This window comes from Lucilia sericata, unplaced genomic scaffold (genome assembly GCF_015586225.1).
Source record: "Lucilia sericata isolate MDLA Ls3-8-SP2 unplaced genomic scaffold, ASM1558622v1 Contig000110F_arrow, whole genome shotgun sequence".
Classification (NCBI taxonomy): domain Eukaryota; kingdom Metazoa; phylum Arthropoda; class Insecta; order Diptera; family Calliphoridae; genus Lucilia; species Lucilia sericata.
Window position 1 is genome coordinate 115,924 of NW_023994142.1, and position 27,936 is coordinate 143,859.

At 28.7% G+C, this 27,936-nt stretch overlaps 8 protein-coding genes across 16 annotated transcripts; 4 read left to right on the forward strand and 4 right to left on the reverse strand.

The window, feature by feature from the left end:
• Nucleotides 1-744: 744 nt before the first annotated feature.
• On the forward strand, nt 745-1,783 carry LOC119600331 (dnaJ homolog subfamily C member 30, mitochondrial-like). Its single transcript, XM_037950491.1, has 2 exons — nt 745-1,180; nt 1,234-1,783. Exons 1-2 carry the CDS (start codon nt 886-888, stop codon nt 1,647-1,649), a joined length of 711 nt encoding a protein of 236 aa, XP_037806419.1. The 5' UTR covers nt 745-885; the 3' UTR covers nt 1,650-1,783.
• LOC119600330 (probable 18S rRNA (guanine-N(7))-methyltransferase) lies at nt 1,728-3,019 on the reverse strand. The gene is made up of 4 exons (XM_037950490.1): nt 2,767-3,019; nt 2,670-2,707; nt 2,046-2,608; nt 1,728-1,988 (listed from the first exon to the last, which is right to left on the reverse strand). The coding sequence occupies exons 1-4, from the start codon at nt 2,803-2,805 to the stop codon at nt 1,801-1,803; spliced, it is 828 nt and encodes a 275-aa protein (XP_037806418.1). The 5' UTR covers nt 2,806-3,019; the 3' UTR covers nt 1,728-1,800.
• Nucleotides 3,020-3,540: 521 nt separating this feature from the next.
• LOC119600334 (iron-sulfur cluster assembly 2 homolog, mitochondrial) lies at nt 3,541-4,337 on the forward strand. Its single transcript, XM_037950494.1, has 2 exons — nt 3,541-3,708; nt 3,764-4,337. The coding sequence occupies exons 1-2, from the start codon at nt 3,668-3,670 to the stop codon at nt 4,170-4,172; spliced, it is 450 nt and encodes a 149-aa protein (XP_037806422.1). The 5' UTR covers nt 3,541-3,667; the 3' UTR covers nt 4,173-4,337.
• Nucleotides 4,338-4,375: 38 nt separating this feature from the next.
• Nucleotides 4,376-6,159, reverse strand: LOC119600328 (protein phosphatase 1 regulatory subunit 21). Its single transcript, XM_037950489.1, has 6 exons — nt 5,963-6,159; nt 5,493-5,852; nt 5,241-5,420; nt 4,868-5,181; nt 4,564-4,810; nt 4,376-4,498 (listed from the first exon to the last, which is right to left on the reverse strand). The coding sequence occupies exons 1-6, from the start codon at nt 6,017-6,019 to the stop codon at nt 4,409-4,411; spliced, it is 1,248 nt and encodes a 415-aa protein (XP_037806417.1). The 5' UTR covers nt 6,020-6,159; the 3' UTR covers nt 4,376-4,408.
• A 1,037-nt stretch (nt 6,160-7,196) lies between these two features.
• Nucleotides 7,197-7,978, forward strand: LOC119600333 (nuclear cap-binding protein subunit 2). Its single transcript, XM_037950493.1, has 3 exons — nt 7,197-7,373; nt 7,431-7,648; nt 7,722-7,978. The coding sequence occupies exons 1-3, from the start codon at nt 7,323-7,325 to the stop codon at nt 7,918-7,920; spliced, it is 468 nt and encodes a 155-aa protein (XP_037806421.1). The 5' UTR covers nt 7,197-7,322; the 3' UTR covers nt 7,921-7,978.
• Nucleotides 7,979-8,035: 57 nt separating this feature from the next.
• Nucleotides 8,036-9,591, reverse strand: LOC119600332 (peroxiredoxin-5, mitochondrial). The gene is made up of 3 exons (XM_037950492.1): nt 9,327-9,591; nt 8,539-8,673; nt 8,036-8,465 (listed from the first exon to the last, which is right to left on the reverse strand). The coding sequence occupies exons 1-3, from the start codon at nt 9,423-9,425 to the stop codon at nt 8,136-8,138; spliced, it is 564 nt and encodes a 187-aa protein (XP_037806420.1). The 5' UTR covers nt 9,426-9,591; the 3' UTR covers nt 8,036-8,135.
• On the reverse strand, nt 9,580-10,253 carry LOC119600335 (ubiquitin-like protein 4A-B). Its single transcript, XM_037950495.1, has 2 exons — nt 10,075-10,253; nt 9,580-10,009 (listed from the first exon to the last, which is right to left on the reverse strand). The coding sequence occupies exons 1-2, from the start codon at nt 10,120-10,122 to the stop codon at nt 9,677-9,679; spliced, it is 381 nt and encodes a 126-aa protein (XP_037806423.1). The 5' UTR covers nt 10,123-10,253; the 3' UTR covers nt 9,580-9,676.
• Nucleotides 10,254-11,071: 818 nt separating this feature from the next.
• LOC119600338 (serine/threonine-protein phosphatase 2A 56 kDa regulatory subunit gamma isoform) lies at nt 11,072-27,779 on the forward strand. 9 transcript variants are annotated; one of them, XM_037950505.1, is made up of 11 exons: nt 11,072-11,825; nt 14,706-15,217; nt 15,839-16,001; nt 19,387-19,616; nt 20,067-20,688; nt 23,125-23,321; nt 23,393-23,727; nt 23,784-24,014; nt 24,084-24,476; nt 24,555-24,810; nt 25,604-27,638. In XM_037950505.1, the coding sequence occupies exons 2-11, from the start codon at nt 14,954-14,956 to the stop codon at nt 25,742-25,744; spliced, it is 2,832 nt and encodes a 943-aa protein (XP_037806433.1). In that variant the 5' UTR covers nt 11,072-11,825; nt 14,706-14,953; the 3' UTR covers nt 25,745-27,638. The 9 variants fall into 9 exon arrangements, with proteins under 9 accessions (XP_037806433.1, XP_037806430.1, XP_037806428.1 ...); XM_037950502.1 differs by lacking the exons at nt 19,387-19,616; nt 20,067-20,688 and having other exon boundaries at nt 11,156-11,336; nt 11,426-11,825; nt 25,604-27,629; XM_037950500.1 differs by lacking the exons at nt 19,387-19,616; nt 20,067-20,688 and having other exon boundaries at nt 11,156-11,825; nt 25,604-27,629.
• The last annotated feature ends 157 nt before the right edge of the window (nt 27,780-27,936 follow it).

Genomic DNA, 27,936 nt, shown 5'->3' on the forward strand with positions numbered 1-27,936 from the left:
CCATACAAACAAAAGAAAACGTCACTGTTTGTTATCAAAACAATGCATGTTTTTTTTTAAGAAAGAAGACAATTTAAATTTAATATGAAAATTAATGAAAACTTAAATTCATAACAAAAAAATGTATTTTGAAGTGTCCGTAATTTATACTAATCAATAAATAGAAAATTTTAATGTTTTAAATTGTATTATTTTTTTTGTATTAGCTGTTTACACTTTTCCATTTCATGCTTAAGATTAAACCACCTCCATTGGGCGCTTAAACTTGCAAACAAAATTAACTAATTGAGTACTCAAAAACAACATTCGAGGTTTAATTTTAATTTAATCGCTAATCTTTCACCTAAAGATTGGCTCTAAATCTTTCTAATATCAAAAATATTAAGTATAAACAGTAAATAGAGATAAAGTTAAAAAACGTTGATATTTTGTAATTTTTTTTATTTATTTATTCAAATGTAATACATGTAGCCACTTGGCCAATAAAAATTATATTACAAGTATTCTTATTATCTATGAGAACATCCATTCCTCCTAACGACCCCTACAAATACATACTTATATAAAATATTAAAATAAGATAAACAATGTAATTATATCAGCCAAAATTGTTGGATTGAAACAGATCAAGAATTCTTAGCTTGAAGGTCATTACTGATAATGTAAAAGAACGTAAATTCCTGGGTAATAAATTCCAAATTTAAAGGTTATTAATTTAATGTAACTATTTGTAAATTGAGGGGAAGAAGGTGCATTCAATTTTCAAGTTCAATCAGCTGTTTTAATTTGTTTTTGTCTCAAAAAATGATATAACACGGGATTGTTTTGTTTATAATTAACAAAAATATTTAATTGTAATAAGTATTTAATTAGTGTTTATGTAGAATGTTTACAACGCAGCGATATAATTTAATAATACGTAAGATTTTGTCCACAAGAGCTGCTCAAAATTCAAACATATCTACGGGAAGTGCAACCTACAACGCTAATTATTATGAAGCCCTGGGTATTTCAAAGAACTCGACTCAGGGAGAAATAAAAGCAGCCTACTACAGGTTGTCCATGTTATATCATCCAGACAAAAATCAGGGTAGCGAGAGTGCAGCCATAAAGTTTCGTGAAATAACTCAGGCGTATGAAGTTCTAGGAAACTTTCGATTGCGCAGATTGTATGATAAAGGTATGTTGTTAGATTCGATTTTATAACTTAGACTACATATAATATATTTGTAGGTATAATACATACAGCGGGTTCACAATATGCTCAGGCAACTGAAGAAACCGTAAGAGAAGAACCAGAAGTCGAAGATGACCCATCAACAAAATTTTATAAATCTCGCTTTACGAAATCAAAGGTCTCCGATACTGAGGGCCGCACGCCTATTTACAATTTCGATGAGTGGTCAAAAGCTCACTATGGAAAATCATTTGAACGACGGAAAGCAGCTAAAGCAAAATACGAACGTACCGAGGCTCAAGCAAAGGAACATGCTTTAATAGCACAGAATGAAATTTTACTATTTGGCATTGCCTTCGTTTGTGTACTTGTATACCTCAAGTTTATGGTGGAATCATCCTATGATACTCCTAAGGCAAGAGCAATAAAGGCTGCTGAAGATAAACGAAAGGAAAAAGGAGAATCAGTTTAGCTTATGTATTAGTTTTACGTAGAAAATTGTAAATAATTTATTATTATTATTTGTTGTTGTAGAAGGAGAACCTGCTAATGATGTGCTATGTATTTTATTAACGTAAAGAACTAAATTTATTATAACAATAATAATAATATTGGTTATTAATTCAAAAGCGTCCACTACGCTTACGCCCCGTGTACTTGGTGTCTGGTCTGGTATCCAAACCTTGACGCCTTCTCCGTTCCTTTTTAGCCAAAATCCAATCACGAGATTTCTTCATGGGTTTACCGCGAGCTTCCTTGCACATTTCTCTCTTTTTAATATAACTTATACGCCTTTCGTCTTCCTCGTTGCCTAAAAAAAGTAACAGATTAATAATAGAAGACGTAAGAATTGTTATAATTTGTTTACCTAAAGCCTTTGGCATTGTAGCGGCACCGCCAGTCATTAATACAAGGAAGTACTTTTTCGCTTTGGTTGAGTTAGGATAATCGACGACGATACCCCCATAGAAACCTGCTTTCATGGCCTGTGAAGTTACCATTTCAATTTGGTCGGCATTTTCTGGATAAAACTGGAAAACAGCGCGGGCCGTTCTGGTAAGACAAGAAAACAGTGTGGAGAAAAATTTGTATAAACGTTTGTGTGGATTATGTGAGGTTTTATCTGCATTACACAGCCATTGCAGGGCTGATATCGAAATAGCACCATCGAAAGTACCCGGCTTGAAGGGCATACCTTGTCCCATATCGCCCAATATAACATCACCTGCTACTTCCCTTTCCACCGCAATATCCAGCATGGCTTTCGAAATATCAATACCCACCCAGATGTGATCGTTATCTTCCAACACACTTCCAGAGAGACCAGAACCGCAACCAATATCAAGTATCAAACACGGTTCATCCTCATTTAGTGTCAACAATTCCAGAGCTCGCTCTGCCATTTCCACTTGAATTTCTATAATTCTTGTGCTGAAATAACCGATAAAAATAGAGGTTACTTTGTAAAATATAAAATGTAATTATTACATACTTGTTGGAATATTTCTTGGCCTCATCATCGTTATAAAACTGGAAAATATTAAAACAATTAAAACTCGTCAAAAACTTAATAATTTTTAAATCCTTACAATTTCTGGTGGGGCTGAATGTTCTGGTCTTCTCGCCATGATTTATATTTGTTATTATTTTAGAAAATATAAAAAATAATTAAAATCCAAAATGTTTATGTTGCACGTGTGTTTTTTCGATTCTATTGTTTATATTTTTCTCTTTTGTGTTGCCAACTGTTATTAAAATAATGTAAGAATTTTAAATTCCATAAAGGCGAATTGTAGACACACTTCATGCGGAATTTTTTAAAACATTGAAATGTGATAAAAAGTGATTTTATATAATATTAATCTTATTTCTTTATTCAATACAGTAAAACATTTAAGCCCAAAATATATAAATGGGTATTACTTAAGCCCACTTCATACGAGCACACAAGTAATATGATCTGTCAGAATTTTGTGTAGAAGAGATCGGATGGGATCGTCTAAACGTAATATGTAATAAAACCATCACACATTGAGAGAAAAAACGGATGGAAAATTTGACAGTCGTATGACTCTGTTCATTTTTTGAAATGATTCAAAAAACAAGCAAGTCGCATTAGATCAGGGATGTATTTTTATGTAAACACACACAAAAAAAGTGAAACAACTGTTTCCATCTTACTTTGTTATAAATCATACGACTTTTATTCTCTTTTTTGTCATACGAATGGAATTTCATTTTACTTTTTCATTAGACTTGTCGTACGTAAAGTGTGATCGTTTGAAGGGCCCTTTAGTGATAGTTCTTATGAATGTGGTGTAGGGTATAACGAGTTGCCAATCACAGAAAAAAATTAACAAAACAAAAAACATATGTTTTCTACTTTTATTTTGATTCTCAATTCCAAATAAACTTGCAACTGATAATTGCGTAAAATAAAAAAATTGTGAAATTGTAGAAATTACAAGAAAAAGTTTATTAATTTAAAAAATGTCTTTTTTACGAAATATTCTCAGACCTTCTCGTCAGTGGTAATATTAGATACACATATGTAAATAAATAAAAATAACTTATCAATTCTTTTAGTTTTAGAATATTATCTCCGCAAAGAACTTTAATTACTTCAAGTTCTTTGAGATCTGAAAGCGTCGCAACTTCTAAAACGGAAAATAAACTATTAGTTAGTGATTCTTGCCTCAAAAGATTAAGAGAAATATGCCAGGATGGAAGTTTTTTGCGGATTACTGTAGAAGGTGGTGGCTGTTCGGGATTTCAATATAAATTCGATTTAGACAATAAAATGAATCCGGATGATTTGCAATTTGGTGAAGACAAAGCCAAAGTTGTTATAGATAATGTTTCCTTAGAATATTGCACCGGATCCACTGTCGACTATCACACAGAACTCATACGGTCAGGATTTCGAATGTTAGCTAATCCTTTGGCAGAACAGGGCTGTTCCTGTGGAGCTTCATTTGCTATTAAGTTAGACTAATTCATATACAGATGCATAAATATATTCGTATGTATATAAAAATTCCTGTTATGTAAATTATAGTTAAAAATTAATTTAAATTTGTTTTCATTATATAATTTATTTATGTTATATACAATTGAGGATTTTCTTTAAATAATTACATGTCGGTAACTATTAGGCTAAGCATAAAAGTAAGAATTCTTAAATAATAGAAACAAACATTTGAGTAGGCAATCCAGGCGAACTTTATTATTTTATTTGCTGGCAGCCAATTGTTCACTAAGACTAATGACCTGTTCGGTCAAAACACTAATTTGTTCATCATAATTAACGCGAGTTGTTGTCTATCGTTTGAAATGAGATGTTTATTTAGTATTGATGTAAAAATACGTTGAAAAATTTTTCTTACCAAGTCCTCTTCCAGTAAATGCAAAGCCTGATTAATGCTATCCAATTGTTCATCTTTACCCTTAAGTTCTTGCGTAGCATTTTCGAGACAATTTTGTAAATGGTCAACTTCTGTTACAAAACTAGCAAGTCGAGATTCTGCTAAAAGCTTTTCCTTCAATAGATCTTCGAACTTTTTCCCCAAATTATTAAATAGTAACAATTCTTTGGTGGTTGGTATAGTTTGCTCAGTTTTCGAATCGCGTGAGCTGTAATATTAAAAACCTGTAGCAATAGCTTTGTGAAAGCAAATATTAAGATTTTACCTTTTACCATCTGCAACTGACGGTATAGAAGTGAGGCCTGCAGCCGATGTTGTCGAACTGCAGTTGAATATATTTCCTGGTGATGTACTTGCATTCAATGGAACATTTGGCTCAATAATAGGTTTTGTGTGTAGAGTATCAGTATATAGTTTGGACAGTTCGAACTGTGAACGCCAATGTGCCACCTCTTTTTCCAAATTTGTTATGCGACACTCAGATGACATCATCTGTTGTGAACTATGTGGTATTTGGTTATTATTATGGTAGGGTGTGTAGTCACTGCCTGATGCACTCAATGCATCTTCACTACCCAACTAAAATGGTTTCAAATGTTAATTGATTATGTTATGATAAATAATATTGTCTAACGAACCATACTAGCGGCCTCCACGAGTTTGGTTTCCAATTCTTGATTACGACTTTGTAAGGTTTCCATTTCTTTGCGGAGTCGTTTTTCTACATCAGCATGTTCCAGGTTGTGTTTTTCTATCATTTGTTCCATACTTTTAATATGCTCCGAATGCATTTGCAAACTTCTCTCCTTATCATCAATCTGTTTTTATTAAAAAACGAAAAGGAAACAGTCAACAAAACAGTTTTATTATAATATATAAATAAAAAATACCAGTGAAGTTAATTCAGCATTTTCCATAATCTTCTTCTGCAGTTCTTCAAATATCAAAGAGTCTTGGGAAATGTCATCCTTATGTCCACTCATTAAATTAACTTGTTGCGCTTCAATTTTATCGTTGTTCCCTTTCTTTTTGGATTCTTTTTCTTTTTTTCTAGCTTCACTTGTAGCCAAATCATCTTGCAAAGAGGCCACGCGATGTTCCAGTTGTTTGTTTCGAAATCCCAAAGAATCGATCTCCTGTTCGGCTCGCCTTAGAGTAGTCTCCTTTTGTTTTAGTTGGTCTCTTAACGTTGAACTTTTGGCCTGCTCTTCTAATAAAGCTTTCCTTAGAACTGAAGCCTGTGCTCTAAGCTGTTGTATGGTTATTATTTTGACAAATTTTGCAAGATTTGTTGATTAATCATGGGCGTTTATAGTATTTATGCTATACAATTAAATTTTCGCTGCTTCAAAAAACCTACCTTGGCATATTCACTTGCTAATTTTTGATATTTGTCTTCGGGTACAAAACCGTCCATGATTTTGTTGAAATATTTAATTACAATAGGATTATTTGCATTTTATCACAGTATCACTTAAAATAAATAAAATAAATGGTAACAAAAATTTATTTATTCTTTTATGTGTGCAATAGAAACCCTACAAGAAATGTATGACCGAAACTAACACATACAAAATGATTTTACTAACACACTTACAACATTTTTCTTTAAAAATTGCTAAAAAAAATAGTTAATGGATAATTCCATCAATAATGACGGTCAAATGACCGATAAAATGACTGTGATGTACTCAATGTGTGATAAAGGGTTTCATTTGCATATGAAAGAGTGAAACAACTACATTTGACTGTTACTGTGTTTTCGTCGCATAAATTAATTATTTCAGTGAAAGCCAAAGATCAAAAAGCAAAAAATTAAAAAATTTAAGACTAAAATTATTAAAAATAAAGAGATTTATTGTAATTTAAAAACGGTGCAGGAAGTGGAGCTGAGAATATACACTTTGGAGTTTAATCTATCTGTGGTAATATGAATACATATTTACTTTTAATTTTTATATTTCAATATTTATATGCATTTCTTTACAGACAATTTATTTCCACAAATTAAAAGGAACATAGGAGGATTTTACATTCTGTGAGGTATGTAAAATGGTGAAGTGATAGTTAATTTATATATATGCTTACTATGTATATTAATAAAATTAAAAATATATATCTTAAAATGTTAATAAATTGTGTTTTATTATAAATTGGCATAGCCGTCAGATTTGACGGATAAATTCATCAAGTGTGATTGGTCAACTGTGATGGATATATCCATAAAGAATGATTAGTCAATCGTGACTAACATTTCCATCATCCTTGATTGGTAAAAAGCAAAGGAGTGACCAGCTCAAATATATGTTTTAAAATCGGTAGAATTCATAAGTGAAAGGGAGATGCAAGATCACATGTACACAAAAGTTTCCATCAAATTTTTCATATTGCCCTTAAGAACTTGATAGAAACTTTGTTCTACGCAGTGATCGATATTTCCTTCACTAGTGTCAGTCAAATGACCGGTCAAATGACTGTCACTGTTCTTGTAGGGAAATACAACAAAATTTTCTTCTCTTCTTCCTTTTGATTTTCTTTGAGTTTTGACAGTTGGGCCGCATTGCCAACCCATAAAGAAAAATCGAAGTGTCATTGAAAAGTGACAACAACAAATTATTTTTTGACAACTGTTGGAGAAAAAGCGGCGTTTTGTGATTTTTCTAGTAGTAAACAAAAATTTTATAAAAATTTTATTTATTAAACGAAATCATAATTAAATAATGTCAAGTAGTTCAGTAGATTTAAGTTCATACCGCGACCAGCATTTTAAGGTATTTTCCAATTGTTTTACACGAAATAGAAGAAAACTCATTCATGTTTTCTTTTAGGGGTCCCGGTCTGAACAAGAGCGCTCACTGCGAGACTCCAGCACATTGTATGTGGGAAACTTATCTTTTTATACAACCGAAGAACAGATTCATGAATTATTTTCAAGATGTGGTGAGGTTAGAAGAATAATCATGGGATTGGATAAATATAAGAAAACTCCCTGTGGTTTCTGTTTTGTAGAGTATTACCAGAGAAATGAGGCTGAAATAGCAATGAGGTTTGGTTTCATGTTAAGACAACATGCTTATATCTGAATATGATATTAATAATATTTGTATTGTTTATGCCAGGTACGTTAATGGAACACGTTTAGACGACCGTCTTATTCGTGTAGATTGGGATGCTGGCTTTATTGAGGGACGGCAATATGGACGTGGCAAAACAGGAGGACAAGTACGTGATGAATATCGTACAGATTATGATGCCGGCCGAGGTGGATATGGCAAATTATTATCTCAAAAATTAGCTCCAAATACCGATAATCGATGACTTAGTTGTAAATAAATTTATTTTTCTACATAATACATGCGTTAATATTATTCCGAGATTTGAATATTGTTTTTATTATTTTCGAATACTTCCAATTAAAACACTAAATAAGACATACATATGTATATTAACAGTTATTTACTACGTTTTTATTTTGTTCTTGTCTTATACATATGTGACAATTAAATACATTTATTTGCTGTTATATACCCAAATTACTTCTTGCCAATATTATTAGCCAAGGAGCAGCTTAGGCCAGTGCCATCTGGTTCAACATTCAATTCTTTAACTTCACCATTTTCTACTACCATAGAGAAACGCTTAGCACGTACTCCACCCAAGGGTGGCAAGTCAATGGTCAAATCTAAAGCTTTAGCAAAAGCTGCTGCTGGATCTGCCAACATACGAACTTTGCCACCAGCATTATGTTCCTTTCCCCAGGCAGACATTACAAATGGATCATTAACTGAGACGCATACAATGTCATCCACTTTTTGTTCGGATTTCAAGCTGTCAGCTGATGAAACATAACCAGGCAAATGAGTCTAGAAGTAATTTTTTTTATTAATTTCTTATAAAACAAATAATTTACATAAATGCGTGTATAATTGTACTTGCCTTTGAACAACCTGGAGTAAAAGCACCAGGAACACCGAAAATTATGACTTTTTTATTAGATGTCAAATCCCCAGTATTGATTTTGTTAGCTGGAGAATCTTCAAACAAATCTACAGAGGGAATTTTATCACCGACCTTAAATAAGAAACATATAAATTTATAAAAAAGCTAAATACTTTTTGCCAGCAATTAATATGTAATTTACAAAAATCATTTTCTTCAACTTGTTACTGCAATAAAATATTTTACTTATTCGGTCAAATAACTGCTTGCAATTGCAAAACAATATTGTTAAGTTGTATTGATTAAGCAATTTATTGCTAATACATTTGACGGCAAGTTTGCATAATTAATATGGGAACTAACAAAGTGTAATGTAAGTTAATTTTAGATACAATATTGACTTTGCAACAAAATACTATATTCGCATATTCTATAATTACACGTTATAGTTGAGTTTTTTGCATAACTTTAACGGTTATATCTTTTACAAATTTATTGGCCATTACATCGTCATGGACAACGTGCATTGTGGCATTATTTTCTAAATCGTATTTTTTAGTTTGTAATCAGATACTGTATTATAATATGGTTAAAATAAGTGGCAAAGAACTTGTTCAGGTTATTTATAGTTTTTGAATCTTTTTAATACTACGTAGTATCCCTGACCTTTTCTATGAATATGTTAATAATCAAGATAATAGGAAGTAAAATTACATAATTTCATAAAATTTCTATAAATTAAATGATTGACTATAATGGCAGAAACATTAAATTCTTAAACATACCTTTACAGGAGCCATGGCACTTATAGACGAGGATAATTGACGAATCGAATAGTTCTTCAATAAGGAATTTCCGAAAATGCTGCGGGTTATTTTTTGCATTTTTACACTTCTTCTGCTCACACTTTCAATTATCGTTGTTCGCAAAAAAAAACGTAAAAAGTAAACATCAAAAAATACGCGAATGAAAAATCAAAGGAAACACCTCGACAACGTCGTTTAAGTGTTGCCAAACACATTAATGCATCATCTTTACTAAATGCTTTTATATATTGTTTTTATTAAAAAAGGAACGAATTGGAAACATAATCTACACATTAAACTTTTAAATGCTATAGTATATTGTGAAAAATTCAAAGTACATTTTCTGCTAAGCGCTCGATGTCGTCCAGACTAAGATTTTTTAGTTTCTCCTCAAAATCAACCATAAATCTTCTGGTGAAAACTTCCGCTTGATTTTCACTGTAGTATTTGCGAAAAGAACGATAAATTACGTCCCTTAGTCCTTCCTGTTTCATTACAATTAGATTTAGTTTTGTGCCATCTTTAATGTTGGAATAGGCCGACAACATTTGTTCATCGTTTAAAGTGCGCCCAAAAAGTAAAAGTTTTTGCGACGCCTGTGGTATATTTAGAATTTGCTCAATTTCTTGTTTAATTTGGGAAATTGTCGTTGTAGGTGTAACCTGTGTTGGATTAAACAATAAACCATATTACTTCTTGGATATACGTGGATTATTCATATACTTGCATCTAAAGTACAATCCTGTCCTTTTAAAACTTTGATAATTATTTGCATTTTATATTGTTTATTTCTCAAAATTTCTTAACTGAATAAATAAATCACTTTCTTGGCAAAAAGAAATAGAAAAAGAATAAAAAAGAAGAAAACAGAAAAGAACATATGATTACAGATTGCCAAGTTAAATTTTAGTGGCAAGTCCTATTAGTTGATGGCAACGCATTACAGTATAAAAAATAAAAATTGTTGAGTAAAAATTTGAATTTTTTGTAAAATTTTGTGTTTTTAATAAAAATTTGAATTTTTATTAAAAATTATAATTTAAAAATTTACTATTATAGTAAAAATATTAATTTTAGTAATAATTAAAAAAATATTAGTTTTTAGTTAAGATTCTAAATTTTGTTGAAAATTTCAATTTTCGACAAAATTCACAATGCTAGCAACAATTTTGTTTTTTATCCATCCCTTTCTCGTTTATAGTTCCACAGATATTTTTCTTTCATTTTTAGTACAAAAATGTAACTAAAGTTCTGTGAAAAAGTTGAACATACTTGAACTTCAGTTTAACTTTGTATGAAAAATTTGTTGACGTTTATTTTATATTAATTTTAAAATCAAAAATTTTCAATGGAAATTTGTACAAATTATTTAAAAGACTATTGGAAAATTAATAAAAATGTATACAAGATCAAATCAAATAGTGTTATCGTGGCCGCAAGATAATCTCGAGTTTTGAAAATAATTGGTTGCTAGCATTGTGAACACCCTCTGAAAATGTTACATTGACCGACCATTTCATTAAAAATGCAACCCTAAATGATGGATTAGTTACTTTATATTCGATACTCGATAACCACTAAGTAATATTTTGTAAATAAACCTAGCCGCTAATAAATTTTAAATCTAATCGCCGACGAAAAAATTTAGATTAAGTTGGTTTGAAATTTTATGCAAGTTTTTGTACAATTATCTTAGTAATTTTTTTAAAATATTAAATTTATACAATATTAAGTTATATTTTTTGGAATTGTGCAACTTTTCTTTTGTTGAGAAACAAATGATATAGAACCGGCGTTAATATTCAGAAGACTCAACCGGCGGTATCGAGAATATTTGTCGGCGAAGGTCTCTATTTGGCTCGTTGCAACGTTGCGGTAGTTGTGCAAAAGAAAAACGAAAAAAGGAAATTTTCGCAAATTATTTTCTATAAAATTACCTAATTGCTTTAACTTTTATCAAAAAGTGTATTTAATATGTATATTTAAAAGGTGACACAATTTTACAATACATTATAGTAAAAATAATAAAGTTGAAAGATTTTTATTAGTTTTGCTTTGTCTTTCATTACACTTTCTAGGGTGATCGAAAAGTGTAAAAGAAAATAAAAATATTCGCAACAACCCGTCATTTTTTACTAATTATATTATAAAAAAATAAAAAAGTAAAAAGAGAATCTTTAAAAGCAAACTAAAATACATAAGTGTTAAAAAAGAAAGAAATAAGAGAAAACTTAAAAGGTTGACAAACGCGTTTATAAGTGCGTGTGTGTTTTTGAAACGCTGCGCGATCCCCCACCCTTGCAATTACAATTTTTGTTCTACTACACCTAGTCTTACAACTAGAATAATTTTCTGGTGCTGGTACATTAACTGCAGCTATTTGAGCTACATAATTACGAACAAAAAAACTATATTTTAATGTTTTCAAATTTAAATCGGGGCAAAGAAAAATTTAGTAAAATATTTCATCGTTTAGGGGTGCGTATAAAAATTTAATGTTCTTTTAGTATTAGTAATTATTTATATATGTACTATTTTATTTGGATAATTGTTTTTAGAAACGCAGTGTTTGTAAGCCTCTTAATTATACAAATGAATATACATATACCTACAAACATGTATCCACACATATAATTTTTTTTATAAAAACATCATCACAATTGTGATGATTTCTTCACATACATTGTATATATACAAACAAACATACCAATACATTCATATTTATACTTGTTGCCTACTTTACGTCCGCCATTTGTTTTGATGAAAATAACTCTACTCTCTCCTAATATTTTTACAGTGTTTTGAAGATATTAAAAAGCAAAGAAATACAAAGTATCTAGATCCTAGAAATTATATGTAAAATAAATACCTATATGATGTATATAACTAAAGGAAGAATAATAAACATTTATTTTTTTACATTAATAGCTCAAAATAGATACATATCAGTAGTATATCCATTGTGACAACGTAACGTTACATATTTTAATGGCGATTATTTGTTTTTATTTGTGTTAGGCAATTTTCTTTTTTTCTATTTTTTTGGTGAAAGAGCATTTAATTATCAAGTGAATTTCTTCTCTCTATAAATTTCAAGTGTGAAGGGTTACCATGTATTATTGCCTATACTACAGTGTGGGGTATATACATACATATGTATATATTGCGTTTGTGATGATGTTTGTAACATACAATAATATTGGTTCTGTACCCATTCTATATCAATCGGATTAGATTACTTTCTGTCCATGTAAACCTTGTAATCAAACTACCGGTCGCAATTTTTAAAATAATTCAATGAATTTTTTTTAATGATCTTTCTACTGTACCAGAGAAGAAACCTATTGAAAATGATTAAAATTGGTCCATTGTTACACCTATCTCTCATACAGCTGAACCCACCGAATAGGGCTTTTTGAGCTTATAATTAGCAGGCCTGTCACACATTTCGATCGGAATGGTTTCAACTCCGCATTATTATACCGATGGATTTTGTTTTAGCTCTTTCAAATTCCGAACTATGTATGTAGTTAGTTCACAAAAACATTAAAATTATATTCATTTTATTTAAAATTGATTCTGTTTAGCTTATCAAAACCAGAATTGTATTTTAGTAAAGGTTCTTGTTTTGAAACTTTAAGAAAAAAACAACATTATTTTATACTTGTAATGATCGGGCATCATTTGAACTTTATAAATGTAATCTGTAGACAATTACTTAAATGTCCAAATTCGCTTAAAAAGAAAATGTCATAATAAAATTTATCATAAATACGTTTTATGTAAACGTAAATCGGTCCACATTTCCGCCAGCCTCATATAATACCATTTTCAGAAAATTAGTTTTTCACCAATAAGTTGCTTAAATATGTAGTATATCGGAAGGCACGGTACAATTCACCTTGTAATCAAACTTCTGGTCCCATTATTTAAAAATATAATATTTTGAAATCGGTGTTTTATTTTCATAGCTCGGCGGAAACTAGTCATTTTAGCTTATAAATGTTGGGTAAATAAATTTTATCCCGAAACAATACTTTAAATTCTTTTTAAATCGGTCAATACCTATTTTCAAATATTTCCCATCTACAAGTATGTTATCACTTAAAATGTTGATATCCAGATACATTTTACAAAAGTGACTTTCTTATGTATAGAATATTGTGATAGTTCGACGATCATCGGAAAAATATTTAAGTAGTTATCAATAAGACAATACAAACAAGATTATTTAAAAAATAGTCTTTTATGAAAAGCTTTTAAGTATTATATAATTTTTTAACTTTTTCAGTTTTTTCTTAGTTTAAAAATTCAAATAAATTTGATTTTTCAATTTGCTTTGAAATTTTAATATCCGACAATTCTATTTTCTCAAATTCACAAACCACTTTTCAATTCAAAAACAGGGTGTTTATATTTAAAAATTATTTTTGTTAATATAATTTTAAAAATTCGAAAGAAATTTTGAAAATTTAAACATTATACGTATGTATATTCCAAGTTTCAGCATATTTGAGCTACAGGAAGTGGTTTAAAATTCAGTAAAAATTTTCGACAACATACCAAAATAGCTCCGAATTTTCGAACATAACATTGCATAGTCATTAGATGTCTTTACGTGTACCAAGTTTCAACCAAATCGTGCTAGGGGACCTCGGAAATTCAGTTACAAAATTTGTACAATTACAAACCAACAAACTAACCAAGCAAGTTAAATTAAAGCTTTTTTTGTTGGCGGTGTGTTTAAAACACTCAAAATGCCAGGTTATCCCACGTTGGTTCGGAGAGAGCCCTGCAATCGACCTATACCTTTATATAGGAAGTTGGAGCCCCGAACAATTAATTAATCAAAAGTATTATTTGGTCTCCACCAATTAAATCAAACAAACCTCAAAACGAGTAATACACTCAATTGGTGCGAGTGAGACGTAACTCTGTCAAAAGCTTGGCAACAAACACAAGCCTGATCGTCCTTAAGAAATAATGGCGATGACGCGAGAGTTGTTCCCCAACTCAGACTTGAATTGTGACTGAAAATAAAGCTTTTAATAAAAATATAATAATTTAAATTAGAATCCCTTAGTATTGTCTAAATAACTCTAGGCTAAGTGACACTATTACAACTGTACATTGCTACCACCGATCAAAAGAGTATTATGTAAATTTTTAACTCGTGCAATTTTTAGTAATATGTGACATGTTGATACTTTTTGACAAATGTTTTTCCGTTTTTTATTATTTTTGTTAATATGTATATGTTAATACATACATTTGACATGTAAACAAAATTACAAAACATTTTCGATACACTAAGACTAAAAGTAAATCCTACATTTTCATTTCTCATTGATTTTCTAGTTGGTTGATTTGTTTGCTTTATTGTTAAAGTCATCGAAAACTGTGTGTTGACTGACATTCGTTCGTTCTATGTTTTCAATCGATAACGATAAAATCAAGAACAACATACATATGTACTGTAAGTTTTAATATATTGTACGCAAAGAATATACGCGTAGAAATAAACTAAAAGAAAAAGAAAAGCAGAAATTAAGAAAAACGAGCAGTAAGCATCAGCATAGACAGCAGTAGAGGCTCCTTAACCCGTTATGGATAATAAGGCAGCATCAACGTTACAAACAGCACCAGCTTCTAAAACAGCAGAAGCAGTGTCCATTGTCAACAATAATAACAACAATAACATCAACACGAAAATAGCAACAACTAACGGCATAAAGGAGAATAATAGTAACAATATAACAACGGCTCAAACAACATCAACATCAATTGTGGTTACGAATACATCAACCGGCTTCGATAGCAGTGGTATACCATCATCTACACCATTATTAGGTGCAAATAAAAATTCGGAGGTAAGTTGAAGTTATCGTTTATTGTTTCATTTCATATAATATTTTTTTCAATGTTAATGTTTACTACAATCAATGTACTTCTTACACTAATTTAATGCCAACTCTAAATCAACACAAAACACACACTCTTAACTTAGAACAAAATGTCCAACATTTGCAGAAAAGACAAATAGAATAAAATTAATACTGCTACGATCAGCAGCCAAGTAATAAGTTCTAGAAAATAACAACAAGACCGACAAATACTATCTATGCAATCTAATCTTAAATAAACTAAACGCGATATTTTAAGTATTTACTATTTTACTATGGTCATTGATAAGTAGCTTGTTATAGAGTTATAATTCTCTTCTTAGAACCAATTGCTATAATACTTTAGCATTCATGTATGCTTACATAGTCATAACTTTGATATGACTAAGTAACAAAGTACTGATGTTAAATCTTAGATTTAAGTTTAAACACTTTGCAACCTTAATTTAATCCTTTTCATGCGGATAATTTAGGGGTTAAATTGACGGTCAAAAACAATTTATATAGACTTTGTTAGGTAGTCAAAATAAATACATACTACAAAGTACTAATTGATTTTTTTTTTTTTTTTTTTTCATATATTCACAGGCCAACAAGGAAAACAAAAGAACTCCCCCTCCTGTGTCTCCAATAACCAAAGGCTTAGACATAACTACAACACCTCTTGTGAAAAAAGAAAAACGTCAAAGCAGCTCACGTTACAATGTCTCAAAAAATTGTGAACTTACACCATTGCCTCCATTAAATGAGAGTAAGTAAATTATAAACAAATACATTTTATTTTCTAAGATATGTAACAACGCAATGAATAAATATGAAATTATTTGACTGGCTTATAATTTATTCTAATAACCAAATATTTTACAAATATTAGTAATTACATTAGATTTGTTGGTCCAAAACAGAACAAAAAACTTTCAGACTGATTAAAACTAAATTTGATGTTATAAGATTTCGTCTTTCGATGTTGAAAATGTTGCCTTCATGTGATAGTCGTATATTTGAATTATACGTCGAACAGCAGTCAAACTAGATTGGTTCATGAGAGATTGTAAATAATGTTTTAGTAATGTATTATTGTAAGGTGCCGAACCTGCAAAGTTATTAATTTTGTATAAATTTGAAATACATATATTTCCGGGATTTACTAGTTCATAAAGTACCAGACAACATTAATTTTGTTTGCAAATCTGGATTTTTTTACCCTTTCAATATAACACATTTTAAATCGAGTTTATTCGCTAAAACTGATTATTATAGAAATTTGTAAATAATCTTAATCTAAATATTGTATTTACAAATACCTTTGCCTAATAAATCCTATCAGCTGATTCGTTAATTATACTTGACATTAGATGGTTTCTTTCTTAAGGAAGACTGAAAGAGTGTTTTAAAATATTAACAAGAAAAACTTGTAATGTCAACCAACAAATGTCAAAATATATTCTTATTTCATGAAAACCATTTATTATTTAAAAATTTTATTATTAAAATATACATACATATGTATATTATTAAATTTGTTTAACTATAATTGTTTGTTGTTAAAATCATCTGTCTGCCATTATTTATTTACAATTATTAAAAAATGCAACTGCGCACTTACCAAAAAATTATCATCTCTTTTCCTAAACAACCAAGCACTTCTCTGTATATGAAAACTTAATCTCTTCAAAAAGAAACTCGGTTAAATTGTCAAACAGATATTGATTTTTCTATAATGACATATCTATACCTACGGTTGTATTCATTTCAAGTAATATTTTAGTATATAGCAAAGAAAAAAGTAGTATTAACTTTAAGATTCATAAATAATAGTTTTCTATTAGTAAAATAGATACTTTTTGTGTATAAATAAATATAACAATAAAAACCTGTAAAATGTAAATAAAATGTTAAAAAGAGTAAAGAAATACTATAAATATGTAGATGTTTATAAGTATTTTCATCCTTAAGGTAAGAAATAAAAGGACAAACCCACAATAAAACACCGGCTGAGATAAAAATCAATATATTTTTTATTAGTTAAACTAATATAAATAGAATTATTTTGTTTTTATTTATTTATATTCATTATTATCGTTTTGTTTTTTTTTGAGGCAATTTTAGTGTAAAATATTTTTCTTATAGTTAAAATTATATTTGTATACAATAATGCATGAAAAATATTTTAGGTGAAAATTTTTTTTGGTCTGTCTGCTATTGCGAACTAATTTTAGATACATATATGTATGTATATACATACATATATGTATTAATGCATGTACTTACATACATATATACAGACTTATGTACATGTAAACATCTTGAAATTTAATTTAAATTTGTTATTTATTGCAATAGTTGTTTTTTTTCATAATTTTTTTCCTTTATCCTTGTAATATAGTTGATTTTTTTATAAATTTATAGAAAATGTTCTTTAAAAATGAGAAATATACGTATATAGTTATGTATCGAATTTAGTTTAGATCTGGGATGAATTATTACAACAATGTTTTTAAATTTATTTTATAAAAAATATTTTTCTTATTTTTTTCATGTACAGTAATATAACAATACATCGTTAATGACTTTTGTTATTTAAACTTAGTTTACTTTATAAAAGTAGTACAACATTTGGCAAAATACCGGAAAATATTGTTTAAAATAATCTATACATTTTTTATTTCAAAATTATGAAAAATTCACTTGTATTTTTTATCAAATTAAAAAAATTAAATATACCACATTGTAAACAAAAGGGAATTATATCTGCCCTTTTACTATGTGGAATTGTATTTTAAGTTCAACGCAAAATTAACTCGAATTTGATAGAATTGTATAATAATAATAATATTTTAAAAATATTTAAATTATTTTAAAATTTCGCGTGTAGTTCACTAAGATCTTGAGAAATTTCTGCGGTTAAGTTTCGTGCCTGGAAAGGTTACTTTTAACTTATCGCTTTAACTTATTTATGCAATTCGATTTTGGAAAAGTTCATATTTTGCACTTCAATATCTTTAATATTAAATTTGAAATTGAAAATAAGAAAAATATAGATTAAATAATTTTTATAATTATTTTTGATTTAAACGTTTAGTTAATTATGTGTATTCATTGTTAAGTAATAATTTGGTTGTTGTTTTTTGTCTACGTAATTCTTTCTCCAATTATAACTAATTATTACACAAAATTAAATATTTTATAAATATTGCTTTGTTTTACAGATTTTTGCTTGCTTAAATTTAATTTACTTATAATAGTTAAGGTATAATTACAAAAATAAAAACAAAACAAAAAACAAGCACGTTTTAGAGACAGTAGATAATAAAAAAATGAAATACAAGAGCAGATAAAAAAGGTTATTTAAAAAATGTTTTAGTGAATTTGAAATCGGTTTGATTGAATAAATGTGACATGTAATGAAATGGTATTTAATGATATGTTATTTGAAAAGAGTACCAATGTTAACAATAATCCTGAACAAATTAATAAAAATACAAATACAAAAACGCAAGAAAATAAAAGTGAACATAGTAAACTAACTTCTTCATCCATTAGTTATTCGTCAACTTATTCCATTAATAGAGATTCAAACAATAGTTATAATAAAAAAGTAATAAGTGCCGCCAGTACTAAAGCTAATCTCCTCAATAACGAACCAATAAAAATTTTACCTAGCCATCAACCATCCGTGGGGAGTGGTTACTTTGGTTTAGGTATACCAAAATCCCCATCATTTCATAGCGGTCTTGATCTTTTGGCGGATGACTATGATGATCATGGTCACGATGTTGATAATGATAAAATTCTAATACAAACGACAGCGACGACTGAAGCGACTCAATCTGAGAATATTAGTTGTGGTGGAGGTGGCAGTGGTAGTGGCATTGGCAGTATTGGCTGTAAATTTAAATTTACAAATATTGAAGAAATTAAAGCAAAATTATCCAATAGTTCCTTTTCAACAATAAGTGCAGTTAAAAAAGTCTATAACAATAAAATGCCAGCATTACAACCACAACCTCAACCTAAAGAAGTTAATAATATCTCAAGCAATCATCAATCACTATCATCAAATTCATCAGCAATATCAGTAACATCATCTTCTTCATCCTTATCACAGCAGCAGCAAGTGACATCTTTATCTGTAGTTAATACTAGCAACAATAGTATATCATTAAATGCGACAACAGCATCCATGTCAATGGCGGCCTCTTCTTCGAATACCGGAGGAGTGGGATCTTCTTCCTCGGCAACAACAAATCCCATTTCAGCAACCACATCATCCATTGTCTCAACACTGGCTCAACATTTTAATGCAGCTACATCAGCTACACAACTTTTAACAACTGCCTCATCAACGCTTGGTTCAAATAACAAGGTTTGATTTAATCTTCTAATCCACTCATCAATTATAAATTAGAAAATCATAGAATGTAAATTTGTATAATTTAAATCGAGAAAAAAATATAATTTTATGTAAAGTACATACCAAAGTATACTTTGGTACATACTATGATGGAGTTTTATACTTCTTCCTAAGGGAAGAGATTATACTGAGCTATAAAATTGGCCCTATTAATTCGGCCGAGCTGAATTTTATCCCACAAAATTTCGATTAAACAAAAATTATATTTATTTTATCGATTTTAATTTATGCAACATATTAGCTTTTTATTAGTTGTATTATAAGCAAAACTTAGAAAATTCATTTAAACGTATTCTTCATTATTGTGTCCAATTTCTTTTATTCCATTTTTTTAATTTTACAAATTATATATAACAATTTTGACCATACTCAAATACGAATGGCTTAACGTTAATAATGCAGTCTCCAGTGAGCGCAGCTACAGCAATTAAAAATATACTTAATGCTACAAAAAATGTGGGCAGTGGTGGTGCTGCTTCTAATAATACGGCCTCAAATAGCAGCTATAACACAAATAATGTCAGTGGTACTGGACAAGGACAGTATAATGCAGTGTTGTCTACAACAACGACGACACAAGCATCAACTTCTGCCCCATTGGCGTCACAGTCGGCAGCAGCAACTGCATCAACTAATTCAAGTTCCGTTACCCAATCCATTGTCAGTGGCATTAGCATTTCCTTGGGTATAGGAAATGCTGCAAACAATACTAATAAAATAACACGAAACAATGGTTCCAGCACTGCACAAATAAAATTGCAAAATAATGCCAGTCTTGTAGGCGGACCAGCTACTAACGTACAGTATCAAAATGGAAATGAAAGTAACGATGATAATCCAGACAATTCAGATTGCCAGAATATAAATAATCCGGATGGAAGTGGTTCAAATGGTTCGGGGGGACCCTTTGTAACTCAAACAACTTTGCAGCAAATTTCTGGCAGTCCTGGACGAGCAAGGGACAGAAATGTTTTTCATACACCTACATCATCAGCAACAGCAGTACAGTTACCGCTACTACGAGGTTTTTCAAAATCAATTCATTTTTCATAATTTCTCGTTATATAATTAATTATGTGTTTTCATTATATATATTTTTTTAATTTGTAGTCGATTTTTTATACTTTTCTTTTTTGTTTTTTGTTAATTGTTATACATTTATGGTTTTGTTTACACGGTTAAGGTTGTTAGAGAGAAAAATTTAACCATAAATTAACGACATTTTTTAAGATTCTCTAAATTCATTGCAATATAAAACATTTCAAACTTTTTGATGCATGTATAAAATATATATTTTCCATTTCAGATGTTAGAAAAAAGATCAAACTGAAATTTATACATCAAGCTTAAATTCATTTGCATTTTACATATTCGATTAAAAAATACGTTAAATTTATAATGAGACACTTGACCAATATGTTTGGGCACATTTTAGAATAACATAGCGCATTGCATTTAATGGCTAAATATCGAAATTATTCAAAATAATATGCATCTTATATACAAAGAAAAATATTCTAGTGTAAACATTATTATCAACTCTTTTCTTGTTTGCTCTCAATTTCTCACTTTTTTAGAATTGTGAGCAAATTATGATGTTATTTGTTTACAAAATAATCTATGTTTTTATTTATTTGGGAAATTGATAATCTGCCAAGAGTCCCAAGTAGGTGCAAATAATTTGCAAACAAAATCAAAACAAACAAGATATAAAAATACAACAACAACAGCTAAAAATGTTATTTCTGACTTTGACGAAAGAACGAATAGAAAAACCACATACATAAACTTTGTATTGTACAATGTACATACTATTATACTAACGTTCTTCGTGCAGTGATTCACAAGACCATGTTATGATTAGATACATTACATGCTTACATACATACATATATGTACATATAAGTATTATACATATATACTTGCCTAGCAAAGGAGTGGTGAAAATTATTATTGATTTTATAATTATTGATTTCCTATTTTTCTGTATTATTATAGATTAATACGTATGCACTAAAAGTTTAATCTACTGTGTATTATTTGTATAATTCACTGGCTGAAATGATTAACTTATTTTAAAATTTTGTTCAATAGATCGAGATTGGCAATATATTCCATTATTAATACAAATACCTTTAGAGTTAGAAATACCAGACAGTGGTATTATCATTAAATTTAGCTAATGATTAGTACGATATACCGATAAATATTAAAGTATATACATATACCGAATTGATATACATAACTTAGTTGTATGGACGTATTGTTGTTTTTGAATTGTTTTTATCATACAATTCAAAGATTCTATTCAACATGTTTTCAAAAATATTGATAATTGAAATCAGCGAAAACAGTCCATAAACAACGGATTTATGATCAAATCCATATTTTTCCAGAATTTTTACTATATTTTGGATATTCATGTTCATTATGTATAGGTTTAAAATATATGTTTAAAATATACCTACATATATTAAAATAAAAATATTCGAAAGACCTTTAATTGATGTTCAATAGGTCTAGAAAAGAATTATATGTTCAAAATATATCAGATTTAGGATTCTTCTCTTATCTTAACATTTTTTTTTTGGAAAAAAAATTTAAATTTTTCAAAAAAAAAAAAAAAAAATATTTGAAAAGAAATTAAAAATTAAAAAAATATATTTTTTTTTTACTTTAAGAAGAAATATGAAAATATACTATGGTGAAGGTTATAAAAGATTTGACATTGCCGAATTGAGCACTTTTGCTTTATCAAAATGTGGTTTAACGATTTGGCAATTAAGAGTATCCAATTATCTACAAAGATATATTATTTTTTCTTAGTAAGTATACAAGTCCTTCCTTTATTCGAATAAAAATCTTTTAGATATTATTTGAAATAAACGAAAAATATGCTACCTCTAATAGACTTCTCATATTATTATCCCTTTATTTACGCCTTATTTGAATAAGTTTAAACAAAATGAAAAAACGTGAATAAATTTCTATAAAACTAAATATATTGACCAAATTTAATTCTGCATTAAATGATGGGGAAAAATAAATTGCGACAAATATGACTGGTACTTAACTATAGTTACAATTTTATTAAAGATTTATAATTTAAGAGATATTCTATTTTTTTTTTTAATTTTGTTTAATTAATATTTTTTTCATTTCTGTAATTTTAAAGAATAACTAATATGCTGACAACTTAAATATCACAATTTTTTCTACTTCTTAAGAAAAAATTTACACATATTTTGTCGTAAATAGTAAATAAAAATATATTAAAATAAAAGTAAAAATAATTTGGTGTTAATAAATCATCAAATCAGTCAAATAATAAGTATTTTGTCATTGTTGTAATAGAAAAACGTGCTATTTATGTTGTTATTTTATTTTTCTAAATATTTCCAACAACAAAAACCTATAAGTTTTTATAATTCATTTGCAAATTGTTTCACATTTCGCACAGAAACACCAGCCAATGAACGAGAAGAACTGTTTGTTCAGAAAATAAGGCAATGCTGTACACTGTTCGATTTTTCCGAGCCATTAAGCGACCTAAAATGGAAGGAGGTGAAAAGGGCGGCTTTACACGAAATGGTTGAATATTTGTCTAATCAAAATAATGTTATTACAGAAGCCATTTATCCAGAAGCAATAAATATGGTATGAAAACTCGTTTTAACTCTCATGCAAATGTATTGATTATGTTATAATTTTCGTCTGCTTATAAATAGTTTGCTGTAAATTTATTTCGTACTTTGCCTCCTTCTTCAAATCCTAATGGTGCTGAATTTGATCCGGAAGAAGATGAACCGACATTGGAGTCCTCTTGGCCCCACTTGCAGTTTGTTTACGAATTGTTTTTGCGTTTTTTAGAATCGCCCGATTTTCAACCAAACATTGCCAAACGCTACATAGATCATCAGTTTGTTTTGCAATTGTTGGATTTATTTGACTCAGAGGATCCACGTGAACGTGATTTCTTAAAGACTGTTTTACATCGTATATATGGAAAGTTTTTGGGCTTGAGAGCATTTATACGCAAACAAATCAATAATGTCTTTTACAGGTAAGAAGTGCAAAATTAATGTATATTTTAAAATTTTAATTTGATTTAACTCTTAGGTTTATCTATGAAACTGAGCACCACAATGGCATTGCTGAATTGTTGGAAATTTTGGGTAGTATAATAAATGGGTTTGCTCTACCTCTTAAGGAGGAGCATAAACAGTTTTTGCTTAAAGTTTTATTGCCTTTGCATAAAGCGAAAAGTCTTTCTGTTTATCATCCACAATTGACCTATTGTGTGGTGCAATTCTTAGAAAAGGATCCCAGTCTAGCTGAACCGGTTATAAAGTAGGTGAATTTCATAGAATTTAGTGGCGTTTTTTAAACAATATTCTTTTTATATTTATACTTTCAAAGGAGTCTTTTGAAATTCTGGCCAAAAACCCATAGTCCGAAGGAGGTTATGTTTCTTAATGAACTTGAAGAACTGTTAGATGTCATAGAACCAGCCGAGTTTCAAAAAGTAATGGTACCATTGTTCCGGCAAATCGCTAAATGCGTTTCATCACCACATTTTCAAGTGGCCGAACGTGCGCTGTACTATTGGAATAACGAGTATATAATGTCATTGATATCAGACAACTCCCAAGTCATTTTACCAATAATGTTTCCTGCCTTAAATCGTAACTCGAAAACTCACTGGAATAAAACTATACATGGTCTCATATATAATGCATTAAAATTATTTATGGAGATGAATCAACGTTTATTTGATGAATGTAGCAAAAATTACCGGCAGGAGAAGCAGTTGTAAGTTGCAATTTCTTTTACTAACTCATTACAAAAGTTTTAATATTGTTTTTTTTTTTTTTTTCGTTTTTATCAAAGAGAGCGTGAAAAATTTGCCCAGCGTGAAGGTCTTTGGCAACAGGTTGAGAATATGGCCAAAACAAATCCAGATTGGACAAAAATTGTTGGCCAAATGGATAGTTTGAGTATTTCTAGTAGTCAAAATGAATTTGATCAGGACAATGACAATTGCGATTTAACTTATGACAAGTTGGATTATGATGACAGACAACAACAACAGCAGCAGCAACATCAATCATCACAACTACATAGTTCTGTCCAAGAAAATCGCGAGGTATGTTTTTCCAAAAAGAATATACAAATACCTTAAGCATGTAATATAAATGGCGTCATTCATGTTCATGTAATACTCTTTTAGTAAATATTTTACTCAACATATATGTAATATATTGTTGTTGCTTTAACACTTTTAAAACGATTTTGAATTAAAACACAAAATTTTCTTATGCATTCCAAATAAACTATAAATTTTCTTTAACAAATTTTGTATTCAATTTATTCTGTAACAGCTGACAACATACTTTATTCATAAATACTACTTTCTACAAACATACTTTTATTTCGATCTTTTGAAAATTCTTTTGTCATTTGTAGTGTGTTGTGTCTGTAGATTAGCTTATTATTAGCTGGTGTCTTTTCAAAATCAAACGTATGTAATTTAGAAATACCTACATATATTTATAACATTACTAACTCAAACAGGCTTAAAAATATATACTCATACATTGAAAAACTTATGAAATATTATAACACAGATACGATGATTGTGACAATTTTAATTTGGATATTTAATTAAAGTTTTGGTGTCACCATGTCACCTTTAAAATTGTGAAAATATTAACCTACGGGATTATAAATAAATTTTAACAAACATCATTATTAAACACAACCAAAGAAAAACGTATCTGTGTAACTACTTTTATTTAAGTTAACATTAACAAAAAAAAAAAAAAAAAAAACGATTATGTATGTGTATATTTATATATATGTATGTAAATATTAGTATTTTGTATTAATTTACTAATAAAATATATTTGCTATTTGGTGTGTAAATTCTCAATTCTCAGAAATCGCCACGTAACAAGGATAAACCGTTGCTTAGACGAAAATCTGATTTGCCAGCTGACAGCGGCACAGTTCGTGCCCTAATTGAGCACAAAAGACCCGATGAATATTTAAAAACACCACCAGATGCAAACATGTATTAAATAAAAATAAAACAATTAAATAAAATATTAAGAGGGCTGCATAATACAAACAAAATGAATAAACATGCACACTACACAAAAACAAAACAACAACATGTTACTTAAGACCAGCACAACGCGGGCGTTAAATCTATAAAAATATACAAGTAGTTTTTTTTTTCTATTTACATAAAAATATACACAAATAAATAGCAGTATGTACTACATACTACATTTTAGTGGTCAGCCAAGCAGCCAGAGCTACTTGTTGAAAATAATTATAATTACAACAAAATTATTTTTCATACACACACAAAATATTAATAATTTTGAATATTTTTCTAACTATACACAAATCTACTTATCTACTTTATCTATAAATATGTATACATAATAAATTGCATACAAAATATATTTTTTTTTTAAATCAAGACCATCGTTATATGTATGTGAACATCTATTTAAACATCTAATTGGTAATCATTTTATATTTACTACAATTTTTGGAAAAACAAAGTTTGTTATTTGCAAGTTAGCAATTTTTGAATAATTTCTTTTCTTTTTCTAAAAGCCCCCTGTTCTACCCTAACAAAATTGCAAACTTTTCTTTTGTCACACATTTTAAATTTCAGTTGGTTATATAAATTGTATGCAAAAATATCGTATATATTATTTAATTTAAGCTTTATTTCTCTTTTTTAAAACAAGACTAATTCTTTTTTTATAATAAAAAATCTGCACAGTAGCTCAACAAAGAAATTACATAAGAAAAAACATAGTTTCAAATGTTTGTCCATTTAAATCAGGGGCCATATTCGGTTTACGTAGCAGAAACACATTTCCATATCGAAATTAAGTGTCAATTTACTAAATCACGTAGGCGATAATTCGGTCCCAATTTTTATACGTTTGATTCTTTTAAGAATAAAATGGAAGATAATTAACTATTGTTCGATATTTTAAAAATTTTGTTTGTGAAATTTAAAGTATTCGCATAAATATTGAAATTGTTCAACATTTTAGTGGAAAATTGTTTACACATAAGTCTATTTGTTTTTGTTTTTCTTTGTTGAGGTACTGTTTACACAATATTAATACATAATATGCATGTCTGAAACATGTTAAAAATAAAAACTATACTACTTTTATATTTTTGTAATTGGTATAATATTTTAAAAAATAAACAATTATGCAATTCACAACCTATTCTAAGAGTTGTAAGTAAATGATGAATGAGTATTCGTTTAAAAATAAATATTTTACAAAAACGACATACAACTCTCACAATACGTTGGGATTTTAGTAAATATTTCTCTATTTATGTAAGTTGTAAGAAGGACACTCTTTTTGTGTTGATTTTATTTTCATTTCAGTATCAATATTTAAAATAAATGTTAAGGCATGAATTTTTAATATTTCTTTTTGTAAAATTGTTTGCATGAAAACAAAAACCCCCAAAATCCTCAAATATTTGATGTTTTGTACAAGAGCAGTCAGCGCAATTAAAAAGGTTCTAATTGAAAAGAAAACGTATATAAATATTTCAGCTATTCAACGTCCATCACAAAAAGTATTTACGTTAACTGCTTAAAATAATTGTTTTTAAGATAATAAGCAGTTTTTTTTTGTTTGTTGTTTTAATTCGTTTATAATATAGTCGAATAAAAAAAAAAATATTTTGATTACACAGAAACACATATAGTGTGAAAAAAGCTTAAAATGTTAATCTAAAGAAACATTTTTCTCTTTAAAGTTTAAACAGAACTAAATTTCATGGAAATTTTTTAAAATTAAACAATTTGTGTTTGTGGTCGTTGCAGTGGTGCAATATTTAAACATAAAAAGAAATGATAATGTTATTAACATACCATTTTCATAATTATGTATGTACATCCTAGAACATCGATCAAATAATATATTATTTTTTTCTTTCTTCTTTTACAGTGAAACAATAGTAGGAGTACACACATATTTTAATTTAATTATAAGGATTTATAGCTATGAAAATAGTTTATTTATTTGTTAAAGAGTGTAATCCATATTTACTATACATACATAAATACAGACATACACACAAACAAACAAACATACATACATATACATAGAACAAATAAATAATTAAATAATAAAAATACCAACTAAATACACAAAGATTAATAACGGAAATAAATGAAAAGAAGAAACCTTATTATATACTATATACATAAATATAC

Coding starts and splice junctions, on each gene's coding strand:
- LOC119600331 (XM_037950491.1), top strand. CDS start 886: ATGTTTACAACGCAGCGATATAATTTAATAATACGTAAGATTTTGTCC. Junction 1,181..1,233: donor GCGCAGATTGTATGATAAAG/GTATGTTGTTAG, acceptor ATATATTTGTAG/GTATAATACATACAGCGGGT.
- LOC119600330 (XM_037950490.1), bottom strand. CDS start 2,805: ATGGCGAGAAGACCAGAACATTCAGCCCCACCAGAAATT. Junction 2,708..2,766: donor ATTCAGCCCCACCAGAAATT/GTAAGGATTTAA, acceptor AATATTTTCCAG/TTTTATAACGATGATGAGGC. Junction 1,989..2,045: donor TACAATGCCAAAGGCTTTAG/GTAAACAAATTA, acceptor TACTTTTTTTAG/GCAACGAGGAAGACGAAAGG.
- LOC119600334 (XM_037950494.1), top strand. CDS start 3,668: ATGTCTTTTTTACGAAATATTCTCAGACCTTCTCGTCAGTG. Junction 3,709..3,763: donor CTCAGACCTTCTCGTCAGTG/GTAATATTAGAT, acceptor CAATTCTTTTAG/TTTTAGAATATTATCTCCGC.
- LOC119600328 (XM_037950489.1), bottom strand. CDS start 6,019: ATGGACGGTTTTGTACCCGAAGACAAATATCAAAAATTAGCAAGTGAA. Junction 5,421..5,492: donor ATGCTGAATTAACTTCACTG/GTATTTTTTATT, acceptor TAATAAAAACAG/ATTGATGATAAGGAGAGAAG. Junction 4,811..4,867: donor TCAGTTGCAGATGGTAAAAG/GTAAAATCTTAA, acceptor TTAATATTACAG/CTCACGCGATTCGAAAACTG.
- LOC119600333 (XM_037950493.1), top strand. CDS start 7,323: ATGTCAAGTAGTTCAGTAGATTTAAGTTCATACCGCGACCAGCATTTT. Junction 7,374..7,430: donor ACCGCGACCAGCATTTTAAG/GTATTTTCCAAT, acceptor GTTTTCTTTTAG/GGGTCCCGGTCTGAACAAGA. Junction 7,649..7,721: donor GAGGCTGAAATAGCAATGAG/GTTTGGTTTCAT, acceptor TGTTTATGCCAG/GTACGTTAATGGAACACGTT.
- LOC119600332 (XM_037950492.1), bottom strand. CDS start 9,425: ATGCAAAAAATAACCCGCAGCATTTTCGGAAATTCCTTATTGAAGAAC. Junction 8,674..9,326: donor GTGCCATGGCTCCTGTAAAG/GTATGTTTAAGA, acceptor TTCTTATTTAAG/GTCGGTGATAAAATTCCCTC. Junction 8,466..8,538: donor TTACTCCAGGTTGTTCAAAG/GCAAGTACAATT, acceptor AATTACTTCTAG/ACTCATTTGCCTGGTTATGT.
- LOC119600335 (XM_037950495.1), bottom strand. CDS start 10,122: ATGCAAATAATTATCAAAGTTTTAAAAGGACAGGATTGTACTTTAGAT. Junction 10,010..10,074: donor GACAGGATTGTACTTTAGAT/GCAAGTATATGA, acceptor AATCCAACACAG/GTTACACCTACAACGACAAT.
- LOC119600338 (XM_037950497.1), top strand. CDS start 18,660: ATGGTATTTAATGATATGTTATTTGAAAAGAGTACCAATGTTAACAAT. Junction 23,322..23,392: donor ATCCAGAAGCAATAAATATG/GTATGAAAACTC, acceptor GCTTATAAATAG/TTTGCTGTAAATTTATTTCG. Junction 23,728..23,783: donor ATCAATAATGTCTTTTACAG/GTAAGAAGTGCA, acceptor TTTAACTCTTAG/GTTTATCTATGAAACTGAGC.